This window comes from Glossina fuscipes, unplaced genomic scaffold (assembly GCF_014805625.2).
Source record: "Glossina fuscipes isolate IAEA_lab_2018 unplaced genomic scaffold, Yale_Gfus_2 174, whole genome shotgun sequence".
In the NCBI taxonomy this organism is placed as follows: Eukaryota; Metazoa; Arthropoda; class Insecta; order Diptera; family Glossinidae; genus Glossina; species Glossina fuscipes.
In genome coordinates this window covers 2,175,490-2,188,589 of record NW_023998517.1, presented here as the reverse complement: position 1 = coordinate 2,188,589, position 13,100 = coordinate 2,175,490, and the positions used below count along the sequence as shown (strand labels likewise).

At 33.2% G+C, this 13,100-nt stretch overlaps 2 protein-coding genes across 2 annotated transcripts in view; one reads left to right on the top strand and one right to left on the bottom strand.

Moving 5' to 3' along the window:
* Positions 1–8,201, top strand: part of LOC119641720 (peroxidase) — a 28,305-nt gene extending 20,104 nt beyond the window's left edge. The window contains exons 2-9 of the mRNA XM_038040533.1: positions 4,017–4,156; positions 4,230–4,645; positions 5,207–5,951; positions 6,538–6,694; positions 6,772–6,942; positions 7,006–7,204; positions 7,271–7,376; positions 7,442–8,201. Coding sequence (XP_037896461.1) covers positions 4,017–4,156; positions 4,230–4,645; positions 5,207–5,951; positions 6,538–6,694; positions 6,772–6,942; positions 7,006–7,204; positions 7,271–7,376; positions 7,442–7,544 — 2,037 coding nt within the window. The 3' untranslated portion in view covers positions 7,545–8,201. The remainder of the gene's footprint in view (positions 1–4,016; positions 4,157–4,229; positions 4,646–5,206; positions 5,952–6,537; positions 6,695–6,771; positions 6,943–7,005; positions 7,205–7,270; positions 7,377–7,441) is intronic.
* A 3,321-nt stretch (positions 8,202–11,522) lies between these two features.
* LOC119641694 (isopentenyl-diphosphate Delta-isomerase 1-like) lies at positions 11,523–12,447 on the bottom strand. The gene is made up of 3 exons (XM_038040481.1): positions 12,412–12,447; positions 12,308–12,349; positions 11,523–12,033 (listed from the first exon to the last, which is right to left on the bottom strand). The coding sequence occupies exons 1-3, from the start codon at positions 12,445–12,447 to the stop codon at positions 11,575–11,577; spliced, it is 537 nt and encodes a 178-aa protein (XP_037896409.1). The 3' UTR covers positions 11,523–11,574.
* Positions 12,448–13,100: the final 653 nt, after the last annotated feature.

Here is a 13,100-nt window from a genome sequence, read left to right as displayed (position 1 = left end):
ACATAAAATAAAGGGAGCCTAATAAAAATTTCTTCTTCCCTTTTCATACCGTACACCAGTTGTGGTACAAGAGTGTATTAAGTTTGTCCGGATATACGCATCACTCTCTTATAATAGCAACCGATTCAAATTCAATTTCTGAATCGAATTAAGCTTGTCTGTCCGTCTGTCTGCCTGCTTCATTTTCTTGTGTTCAAAGAAGAGATTGCAGTTATTGCGATATTTTGGTGGAATTTCCCCCGAGGAAGAATTCTATTGAAAAGGGTTCGGCCGGCTTCCCATATATCGGCTTATTTTCAAATATCGTTATATAACTGTAGGTTGGTGTAGGCTATTCAATTATGGGCCGAAGGCCATTGTAACCTTTTACTTCATTTTTAAATCGCGAATTGTGAAACTATGACCAAAAAATAATATTAAATGAATATTCTCAGGGAGTTGTTTTTATTTCCTGCACACATTCGCGACAGAGTGATGATCATTCTCGTTTCTGTATTTAATTAATCCCAATTCCCATTTTGTCTATTTCCATGGCCTTACAGTGTATATTTCTTATAATTTTATATTTCATATAACGCCTTTAACAATAATAAACTTTGACTATTAACACAAGTCTTGTGAAAAATGAGATAAAATCTTTTCTCTTAAGATCATTAAAAATCAACATTAATCAATGTGCATTTGCTTTATGCAAATTTCCATCGATATAAGCGGCGATACAACCGCAAGCAAGCTTACATTGTTCCATTAGAACAATGTCTGCTGCTGCGCAGATATCATGCCCAATGGCTATGAAATGCTTTTATGATAACATTAATGGCTCTATAAAAATGTTAATAATCAAACTTTATACGATTTATGTTCTACTTCCGAGGGTAAATAAATTTTTGTAATTTATACAAGTCCGGAAGTACGTTTCTGAAACATCGTAGGATATAATAATTATTAATAATAAGAATTCATGGATGGCTTTTCGAATCGAAACATACCAAGCAATGGTTCGATCCAAATCAGATGGAATAAGAAAATATGTTATTGAAAATGGGCAAGTCATGCCCCTAGTATAGCAAGGTTAGACTGCAAGGTGTTCTTTTTTCCAAAAACATTAGATTGCAGGAAAAGGAACATAAAACTTAATCTCATTCATTCAGATTCACTCGCCACGATATCTTATCGCAAAATGCCATATATAACCACAAATATGATTGTTATTATTATTATTACTAATCTAGTCAGACACACTAACGCATGCAAGGCTAGCAGCTTTATTGCAATCCTCCAGCACATGAGATTTGAACCCACGACCATTGAATTGTTAGTCGGGTTGCTTGGCTTACTCGGCAACTCAGGCTCATGTTGAACTTAACATACGATCTATGCTCTTTACATACACAAATTATGTAACTCTTTATGTAAATCTTTACTTGTAAATAGAACAACTGGGCTTTCAAGGCCTGACAAAGAGTGAGACTATTGCTTTGCAATTCGATAGATAATAACATATATTTATGCTTCTTCATTGCGGAATCCTTCAAACAACTTTAATCGAATCATGGAATCGAATTTATCTTTTTTTTTTTAGTTTAATTTGCACATTTTAATTGAGAATTTATTTATCATATTTCATTTTTGAAAAAACGAAGCAAATTTCATTAAAACATTTATTACAGTCTCGCCTTTCAATTTCAAAAATATTTTTTGTTCAAGTTTTTAACACCTTGTCATGTAATAAATGCAAAGAGCGTTCCATTTAACATAAATCACTCAATATACATTAGACGGACGGCTGGTTAATTGCGTTAATATTAAAGTTTAGATGTTTCACGATAAATTAGCTTAAAGTTTAACAAGTAAAAAAGTTATAATCGGCTGAGCTCGAATCTCGCATATCGCCTACCATTAAAACCTTTGGCGGCTCGTGCTTTTATTTATAGTTAAAAAAAAAAGGTTTAGGGGATAAAATGTAATTTCGATCTTTTAGTTCACTAAAATATACTTTTAAGTCCACAATAATTAATTTAGGATTAACACACTTAGCTCGTCGCATTCTACTCTCCACGTCCTTTTATTTGATACCCATATCCTAATAGCCTGATATTGTGATGAAAAGTTCAGTCCACTATGTCGCGATGTACGTGGCATTCAGTTTGGAACTAACACACTTAACTTATTTCTCTTTCTACACCTCAAATCCTTTTATGTGATATCCATATCGATGGTATTGTTAAGAAAAAAAGTTAATCCACCACATCGTTGCGTCCACAATGTTTATTTTCGAATTGACCCGTTTTTAGGCAGATAATATATCTTCTTATAAGAGGAATGTATAAATAATTTCAAACATTCTGTCCTGTTTGCCGTAAGCATATTAGTAAGCATACAATCCTAAAAAACGGGGAAAAACGAAAAATTTAATCATTTTTAACTTTGTTTGGGCATGGTCGATCCTTTCCATTTTTGCCCACTGATAGTAGAGTTATTCATAAAGTAAGTGCAGAAAATTTCCGCCATTTTCCGTAATTTATGAGTAATGGGTAAAACACCCACAACTTCTTGCGCAGAGAAATGGAAATGCGTTCAATGTCCGCAGTGTCGTAAGCTCTAGCGTAATTGGCCCATTTTCAATACCAAGCTGCGTGCAGAAACTTTCAATTTGTAATCTTTGTAATTGTTGCGATCAGGAGAGTGTCAACAACACACATCACACAGACATCGAGACGGACAGACACGGCTTAATCGATTCAAATTTCGCTACGGTCAAGCATGTAAAGGGCCTCTAAAGCTTCGTCTTGAGTGTTTCAGACATTATGATGAAATGAGTATACCCCCATCTCTGGGTAGTTGGTATAAATAGGAAATTTGCATATATAATAACTCGGATTGAATTTTTTAATAACCATTACTTACTGATCTCCATTGCTCTAAATTGAAGAAAAGCCTAGTTACACGAGCATCCAATAAATGTATCAGTCTCTACCCTATGCAAATTACAACATACAGCGACAACTCATTATTGCTTCACTTGCTCCTTTCTACGCCGAACAAGTTTTTATATGACTTAAGGCACCATTTGCATTCCTTATAAGATGATGTAAGAAAATGAGAGAAAAAGGAAAAGCGAGCAGAAAATCTTTAATTATATATATAAAAATCAATGAAACTCGAACACTTAACGTGTACATACATACACACTTAGAGATATTCAATTAAAAAAACTTTTTTTTTTTTTCAAATGATTTTTCACATTATCGGAAATTGGGGTCACATGTGGTGGTAGTCGTCAGGTGTACTTAAATTGCTCTAGTTTTCAGATGATCGCACGTTAACATTTGTCCTCTCTAACATTTATTTCTTTCGCATCCATCTAGAGATTCGATTTTTTGTATACCTACACGACACGAGATGCAATGTTATTTTCGACGTTCGATTGCAAGTTAGCAGCAAAGTTAGACGTCGCGCATTAGAAAATGCAGTGTCAGCAAAAATTAACGATGTGATGGCTTGTTTTCGTTATAGACCGTGCAATGGCGGTCAACGTAATACTTTGTTACCGTTTCGTAGCATTTTGTAGACGTTAACAATATATTATAAATTTAAAAAAAAAAAAAAAAAAAAAAAAAAAAAGCAAAATTTTAAACATGCTTTGAAAGGTGAGATCATTTATCGTTATAGGTTTTTTATATTTATTTTAATTTTTATTTTTTACCCGATACATATGCCCAAACAAGTTACCATACATGTTTCTATGTTTCTATTTTGCCATTGTGGTCTATAACAATTTCGCACACATTTAAGTGCAACACTTAAGTTATAGACGAATTTTCAAATGTTATGCTCGTTTTAATTGATCAGATGTTAATTTTGTGAATTTTATGAATTTAAATAAACAAATAACAAGTTAATAAGATCAGACGTTACATCTCACCGACAGAATGTCACTGTTTTTTGAATCATCATTCCTTAGATATCTTGAATGTCGTTGAAATGAAATAAAATATAATTGAATTTATTTTCAGATGATTCACGGATCGGCAGTTTGTCTTTTCTTGTTACTCGCAACACCATCGTGCCGATCATATGTGCAAAAAATATCATCCAGTGGCTATAGCATAATTCATAGTAAACCCGAAATCGATGTATTCCCAAGTCATATAGAGTTAGTTGATCACTTAGAGTATACATACCGTCACATATTAAGTTAATATTGTATGCATATCATTTCCGCACAGGAATGCCATACCTACTGTTTTCGTGAATACATCGCCTGCACCAAGTAATCCATTTATGCCAGCCATGTATGGTCCCGGTTATCCCCGAGCCGGACAAGCTTCATGCGCTGTGCCTCCGCCCGCTTGTCCAAAGTCTCAATACCGCAGCATGGATGGATCCTGTAATCATCTGGAACAGCCACAGTTGGGTATGGCCAACACAAGATATGGACGTTTACTGGCGCCTAAATACGCTGATGGAGTTTCAGCCCCAACCAGGTCAATAACTGGAGATGAATTGCCGAATGCACGGTTGATTTCTTTAGTCGTGTTTGGAGAAATGGATGTACCAGATCCACAGTTTACATTAGTTAACATGCAATGGGGCCAAGTGATAACGCACGATATGTCTATGCAAGCTGGAGGCACACAGTCAAGTAGGATACGATTTTCTTTCTAACCTATTTCATAATTTTATTCGTTTTGTGTCTTGTGTCTTTGAATGCCTATTATCTTCGATTTTTTTTTTTTTTAGGCTGACAGACTGAGTAGGAAGCAGGGCCTGGGAGGGAATTATTTGAATATTGAGTAAATATCTAATTTCGCATCCATATCTATACATAGTTTGAAAGTTTCGAGCTTTGTTAGAGGAGGCTCCAGTGTTTGTCTTAACGTAAATATATTTGCCGACAGATCAGGTCTACCTTTAAATGTCGTAGGAATTTAAGATATCTCTCAGACTTCAGTTGCCTGTTTCAGTTCTTACAATTCAGAAAATTTTAAGAACAGACAGACAGACCATGACATTTTTTTTAAATCTACTTTTCAGATTTTGCTTTAGAAAATTGCGGTCCTTAACTCTGAAAATTATATTCTAACTATTAAAAATTCGAGTACATCATCGGGTGTGTCTAGAGATTAGACGTTCAAGAAGTCTATGAGTATTTCGATGCGAAGTATAAACTTAATTACTGTAAAAAATTCCTTTTTTCTAATAGGGAAGCATCCGACACGCTGTTGCACCGATGATGGACTTTTAATTTCAAACGATTTGCTTCCTAAGACCTGCTTCGCCATTTTGGTGCCACCCAATGATCCCGCATATTCTCAAGTTGGCATTCAGTGTCTGAATTTTGTTCGGACCTTAACCGATTTGGATGCAAACTGCCCAGATAGGCAGCAACAAGCTGAACAGCTGACGACGGTCACATCTTATATGGATTTATCGCTTGTGTACGGAAGTTCAATACAACAGAATAGTCAAATTCGTGAATTCCGTGGAGGTCGCATGATAGTAGAAGAAAGAAACGGAGCGGAATGGTTGCCATCGTCCCAAAACGTCACCGCAGATTGCGATGCTACTGATTTGACTGAGGTTTGCTATCGCGCAGGCGATATACGCGTTAATCAAAATCCCGGGCTAGCAATGTTGCATACGATTTTGCTTAGAGAACACAATCGGATCGCCGATGGTTTAGCTAAATTAAACCCGCATTGGGATGATCGCACACTGTTCCAAGAGGCTCGAAAAATCAACATTGCTCAATATGCACACATCAGCTATTATGAATGGCTTCCTATTTTCTTAGGCTACGAAAATATGCTTAAGAATCGCTTGATTTATTCCGCACCAAAAACTACTCATATTAACGACTATGATCCCAGCATAGATCCAAGCGTATTAAATGGTCATGCTACTGCTGCTTTTCGATATTTCCATTCACAGATTGAAGGAAGATTAGAGTAAGTATTTGAATTTTATTTAATGAACCACAAAACCGTTATATCGTTCGTTGCTTGCATAACTGCCTGTTGCGCAATCAACGAACATTAACACCGCTTAGTTTGCCGCGCCTGTTTCAATCTCTTATTTGCTTGTGCGCATATACCACCAAAGGCTTGGGGTATACTAAATTCGTATTCTTGTTTGCCATAACAAGAAATGTGCACCAGTGTTCCCAATATGCATATGTATGCCCGTCACCAGCTTGGGACTTTGAACTTGTTTAGAGCTGTCCCTCCGTTTGTTCCTGTGATTTAATTGTTTAATGTCATTGTCATCCGTTGTAGGTTAGAAAATATGTTAATATGTAAATTCTTGGAACATATATAGATGGCACTTAATTGATGATCACACTCCTTGTTTAAATGCTGGCGTAAAACCTAAACTTTTAAACTGCACTTAAAAACACTTAAGCGCTCGTCAAACTAAAACGCGCAGCATTGATAATAAAATGCTTTTGAATATTTTATATTCGAGAATGGCGGTGGGTGTCAAAGATTCGCCTTATGGTGAATATTATTTCTTTATTTGTTTTTTTCTTTTCAGTTTGATTTCAGAAATAAGATCCGTTGCCGGCGCTTTGCGGTTGAGCGATTGGTTCAATCGTCCAGGTATAATTGAACTTGGTGACAATTTTGATTCATTAACGCGTGGCCATGCAACCCAGCCTCAAGAACTAACTGACATCAACTTTGATAGAGAAGTACTTTTACACACACATATACGAGCACGGCATGTGCTAAAGCAATTTTTTTTTTTTTCTGTTTTGTTAATTTGCAGATAAAACACTATTTATTCAGGCGCAACAGACCGTTCGGCAGTGACTTGAGAGCCATTGACATACAACGCAATCGTGACCATGGTTTAGCATCTTACAATGATTATAGGGAATTTTGTGGCTTAAGACGAGCAAACAATTGGGAAGACTTTACTGACCTAATTGCTGTCGAAGTAATGTCATTTACTAGCAAACAAGTTTATGCACAATTTACTTTTAATGTCATTTCACATTAGACTGTTGAGAAACTAAAAACTTTATACGCCAGTCACGAAGATGTTGATGTGACCGTGGGTGGCTCAGTAGAAAGACACGTGATCGGCGCATTGGCAGGCCCAACCTTTTTATGCCTCTTAACGGAGCAATTCTATCGTACGCGTGTGGGTGATCGTTTCTTCTACGAGAATGGAGATAAATATGCCGGTTTTACACCAGGTACTTTCGGGAGACGTTCCTTTTTTTTTTTGTGCTTTTTTTCAATGCTACATTTTGTTACTTAAGATCAATTGGCGGAAATACGCAAAGCAAGTATGGCGCGATTGTTGTGCGACAACGGTAACAGCATCGAATCCATGCAACCCAAGGCTTTCTTACAAGTTTCGAATTCGTAAGTGTTGCGAAAATTTTAATTAAAAAAAACTATTCGGAAAATGTATCTGATTTCTACTCTAGGAATCCGGTTGTCTCATGTTCTAATATCCGAGAAGTCGATTTGAGCAAATGGATCGATCAAAAAGTATATTTAACAGCGGCCCCCTTACATTACGGCAAATAATGGTTGGAAATATGAATAAAAACTTGTTGAAAATTGATGTGACGAATCGTGTTTTTGTGAATTAAATCATGCGCTTTCAAGTGTATATAAATGTATATATGTATTTACCTAGTTTTTATTTAAATATTTTTAATAAAGTCTATTTTAGTCACAAAGAAAAGCTCGTTAAAACAATATAGCCGAATAAAGCCAGACGACTTCATCTAATCCAATTCTTTCCCGATCTTTGTCATAAAGTCCAGTAAAGACTTTCTTTTCATGAGAACCTTTATATGAGGCGATACGGAATTTGATACAAATTTGGCCAAATTCGATACAATAAATTTATGTCTTAAGTCGTTAATTTTGATCAATTTTTATCATCAAATACTAAAAATGTAAACTATTTGCCATAGGAAGACTCGAGGCAAAGAAATTTTGATTAAATCTGCTGACAGTTACTCAGCCGACCGACACTATCTTCTATCCAAATCCCAATGAATCAAGAGTTTATCTATTTTGATTGTTAATAAATATAAACTCACGTAAATCCTATCGACACGGATTCAGTCCAATTTCTAATCGAAGAATAATAACTCTTCATTATGTTCACAGTTATGGAAATAGCAGATTTGATTCAGTTTATAAAATGTGCATATTTCGATTAAAAATTTATTTAAAAAAAAATTTTTTGATTCCTTGTATCACCTCCTTTTGGGGCTTAGATTCTGTAAATGTTTTTCCCCAAAAGGACAGTACTCTCTTCATTGAGTATTACAACGTCAAAGTTGTTTAATTAGCCCTAACGGAATCACAGCAAATAAAGTTTCGAATGTCTATAACCGATCCCTAATGACAGCTTTCCCCTTGGAACTGGAATTAACTTGAAAAAAGAAAATTTACTCGTAGTCAATTCGTTCAAGACGAGAACGATACAGAAAACGCCGCGGCCGAAGGCGTGGATGCCTTAACCTTAAATAAAGATAAGGATGTACCTTTGTGCCACTTTTGATTTGTAAACAATTTTATATGTTTTCTTTTCAATTCGCCATTTTGTGCCGACAAATGAAACAAGCAAAACATTTACTAATATAAACTATTGATTATAGTAACTCGGTGATATCACAAATTCTTTAACAATTTCTTGAAGATTCGCCCGGATTGAAAACTTAAATAACGTAAATTTTTTATAATATATATCAATAAATAAATTACCAATTCAAATAAAATCCCTGAGAGTGCTAAAGGCGTGAGTTCTTCTTAAATTGGAATATCAAATAAATTTTCGCGCAATTGGGTTTCTTTAAACTAATTCAACTTAATATCGCTGGAAACCAGCTGATAATGCAAACGTTCTAACTGAATAATCCTCAAATTCTCATTTAACAGGAGTGTTAAGAAGAATTGAGGTGAAAATTTCTCATCTATCGAAGCGTTGCAATTTGATGAAAACAACTCTGTGCTCTCTCTATTCTCAACACATGCTACTTTTTTTTATAAACCTTGTAAAGGAAAAGACCAGCTAACGGCTTTTAACGAAAAATCAAAACAGTTTTACAAGTTCACATAGAAGTTGTACGAAATGAATAATTAAGAAAAAAAATGTACAAAATATCGAAAGAAAATATAAAAAAAGAAATACTGTCTATGCTCAGATGAATAATATTTTGTATAACTACATGCACTATATATATACGTTTATTTAGGCCATCTCAATTCAACATACCAAAAAAAAATATATATATATATGTTTAGATGAAAATAGCATTGCAGTAAACATTTTTACCTTAAATTGCAAAAGCGAGTTTTATATGAAATAATTGGGAGAAGAACTATAAAATCTATACGCAATTAAACATCTTGAAAAAAACAAAGAAGAAAATTATATTCGGCAGGGGTCGAATCTCGCATACCCACCAGTATTTTTTTCGCTTTGTACTGTTGAAGTTCCTTTATTTGATACCATAGCAGCCTTTATGAAGAAGACGCCGGACGAAGTGGCTTTAGCTACAGCTTTTAACGCTTTAAAACTCTTCGGTCTCTCTTAAATTTCGAAAGCTTACAACGTGATGAACACTCTGAAACAATAACGGTGATGCTTTAGTATAAAATTAACATTGAACAATTACACTAAGTGCCAAACTACATATTAGTTTTGTTAAAGAAATGAAGCAAAACAAAACAAATCAGTATATAACGAAAGAAAGATGAGTAAAAAAAGTGCCTTAAAAATACGCTCATGATTAACAGCAACCATTATTTGTTACTCCTTTAACGGCATCAGCTTTACCTCCACGAATTGATTTTTTTAACGACGCTTTGAATTAATTTAACTAAAATACGATTCAAAGCGATATTTACCTATATCATTATAAATAGAAAGTGAATCTTTAAACGAAATTTCACTTTGCTTAATATGAGAAACCGATTTGATAAAGATTTATTTATTTAACTTTCGCAAAGAGAATTAAGTGAATTAAACGTTCAGCATAGATTGAATTAAAGTGAAGTTGCATACGGAGAGTGGGAGATTATAAATCATTAAGTTGTACAAGTTGTTCTGAAAGTGAGAAGAAACTAAACTGAATTAAAAGTCTAATGGACTTGCCAGAAAAGTTTATAATCATCATTAAATAAATTAAAATTCAATCAGTTATTAATTTAAATTAAATATTTTGCTACTCTCTTGGCTTTATTTACGCTTTTTTTATTTATTTATTTTTTGCTTTTTTATGCGAAGCTTTGCCTACCTTTTTTTTTTTTTTTTTTCTAAATATGTTTTTATTAATTTATGTATATATTTATTTGTATTTTTCTATTTAAACATAATACATTATAGATACAAAGATACATATTCTTTACATTTTTTGATGTGTTCTAATAGTAAGCGTACTTCTATATATACTCTATATATGAATATATAAATTTCACTTTTCGCATATTTGATTATTTATATAACTATACAAATGTGTGTGCCTTGAAGTCTACATATTAATATATATATATATATATATCGTCCATATTTATACAAAAAAAAAAATTAACATTTTTTATATTATACTATCTTGTTGCATGATCTTAAGAATGAAATTGTGATCACTTATAAACATATATAGAAATATGGTTACACGTATATATTTTTTATTAATCTGTGTATTTGAATAGCAGTTAGTAAAGGGTTCATATAAACATATATATCTGCATAAGCACGCGTTTTACATACCGTCACGCCTTAAAAAACAAATTGTTATATACAAATATATATAGAAATATAAATGAAGGTTCACTAATTAAACAAATAGGAATTTCAAAACAAATATTGTAAACATTTATTTTGTTAATAAAATGGAAAAACTATATAAAACTAGTTGTTTATGTATTAATATCCATCAAGGCGATGAATAACTCTTGCGATATTTACGAAAGCGAATTCGTTAAAAGAAACAAAATGAAGCTATAAAAAGCATATTTTATCACTTCCCGGTCATCATAAAAAATATGTCGAATTATATCTGTTGCAAAATATTTCTAACCTTACTTTCGTCTGCATAAAGTTGTTTGTGATTAATTACAATTTTTAGAACTAGCTGTATAACTGAAAATTTACAAGTGAATCTTTTTGACCCCGTAGATCTGAGAATAAGCAATTTAACACTTTTGTTTCGTTTAGATAAACATACAGTTCAGCTTGCGCTCTTTTTACTGAACTCGCTGCAGGGCAATTGTGTTAAGTTTATCAACTATTTGAATTTCGAAATTCACAACACAATCTCAATAAAAATTCAAAGTTGAAATATTGTCTAAAACCAACGTAGGTCTTCCATTTCCAATTATCTTGATTATATCTCAATTTTGCCTTAATGATGCACAAGTTTTTTACATGTTATATCGTACTTATACAAAAGCATGGATTTTTACGTTTACAGTTTCTTAAGACTTTTGCAAATCCTGAAAAGCCATTAATTAAAAAAAAAAAAAAAGACAGTCGGTCTCAGCTCAATGCCATATATATATATATATACATATTTTCTTTTTTATTCCTTTTTGCGTTTTACAAAAAACGTTGAATAACATGATGCTCTTCGAATTTATTTAGATTTTTTAAATTATCCCACCAGATCTTTAAGCGTTCTTTTAATATCAGTTCAAACCACGGAGTCAAAGGTGCTTGTAGCTTTCTAATTTCCTCATCGATGTTGTTTCGCTTAATGTAACGTATTTCGCTGACCTCATTCAAATTGGGATTTAAATCTACATCTTGCTGCAGAAATAAAATATAGTGGATTTCGTGTTCACCCCACACACTATCGCCCGTATGCTTGTAATGGATTCGTGTTAAATAATGAAAATGTTCTGGTCTAATTTGTTCCATAGGAATGCCCAGTTCATAATTTAATCTCCTTTGGGCCGCTTTACGTATTCCTAGTGCATTTGTCGCCACACGTTCCGCCTCTATATCATATAAAGGATGGCTGCAGCAAGCGTTTGTGTACATATCGGGGAAAGTGATCTAAATAAGGTCAATGCAATAATTTTGCTTGATATGTAAATTTCAGAGATTCTTACTTTTCGGTTCAGATCGTCGTTGCATTAAAAAATCGTCTGAACTATGAAATAATAAAAAAGAAGTGTAAAAAGAGAATAAAAAAAAATTTTACCTATTCCCATAAAGCAAACATATCCTTTTACACGCGCACGTACATAGATTCATATCACAAGTATTCATATTCTTTGTACTTATTTTGTACTAACGCTACTCAAGCTTAAGCGTTTGAGTGACATACAAGAGCTTGACAGTTAAGATCAATAACCTTGTTCTGTGATATCTGCAACGAGAAAGGAAAAGCCGCAAAAACGCCGTACCACACGAAAATGGAACGTAAATTACTCTACGCCTTTCGGGGCTGGATAGCATTCGTGGCATTTATGGATTTAGGAACGGCATTCCCTAAATCCATAAATGCTTCCTCGAAGAAGAAGAAAACAAAAGGCTTTTAACAAAACCGGTTTAAGCAGATACACGAACGCATTGAGAAATATGAAAGTTTGTAATTTATGTTCTCAGGTGATACTACGAATTTTTTTTTGCGGTTGTAAAGCTTCCGGTTTCCGTTTAAGTAAATATTTGTTTTTTTTTTTTTTATTTTTCTGCTTTGCTTTATTTTGTTTTTTATTTCTTGTCTTTCTTAAACTCTTGGCCAAATCAATAACATATTACAAATAATCTGTGACGAGATGTTTGTTACGTAGAAGCATTTAGGACAATTTCACTTCAGAATAAGAAAAAACTTTATGTTAACTAAATTTTCTTTTCATTCCTTATATTTCAATTTGAGTTTAATTCATTCAATTTTATAACATTTTAAGATTTTTTTTTTTTTCATTTATAAAAAATTTGTTGTTTGAAGATTTTTTCATTGAAAAACGTTTAGACTTTTACGATGAAAATAAAAAAATTGTGTTTAATATTTGATGTCTCCTTATGAGCTAACAAATCTAGTAACTGAATTGTATTCTTACTGGGGGTTGGCCGCGAGCATCTATATTTTTGATACATTTATATAAAAAAGATTATAT

Bases quoted from the DNA above. Each gene is read 5' to 3' on its own strand.
- LOC119641694 (XM_038040481.1), bottom strand. From the start codon at position 12,447: ATGCCACGAATGCTATCCAGCCCCGAAAGGCGTAGA. The intron at 12,350-12,411 runs GTAATTTACGTT...TTCTCGTTGCAG, and splicing joins CCAGCCCCGAAAGGCGTAGA to ATATCACAGAACAAGGTTAT. The intron at 12,034-12,307 runs GTATGTCACTCA...GACCTTATTTAG, and splicing joins ATCTTAACTGTCAAGCTCTT to ATCACTTTCCCCGATATGTA.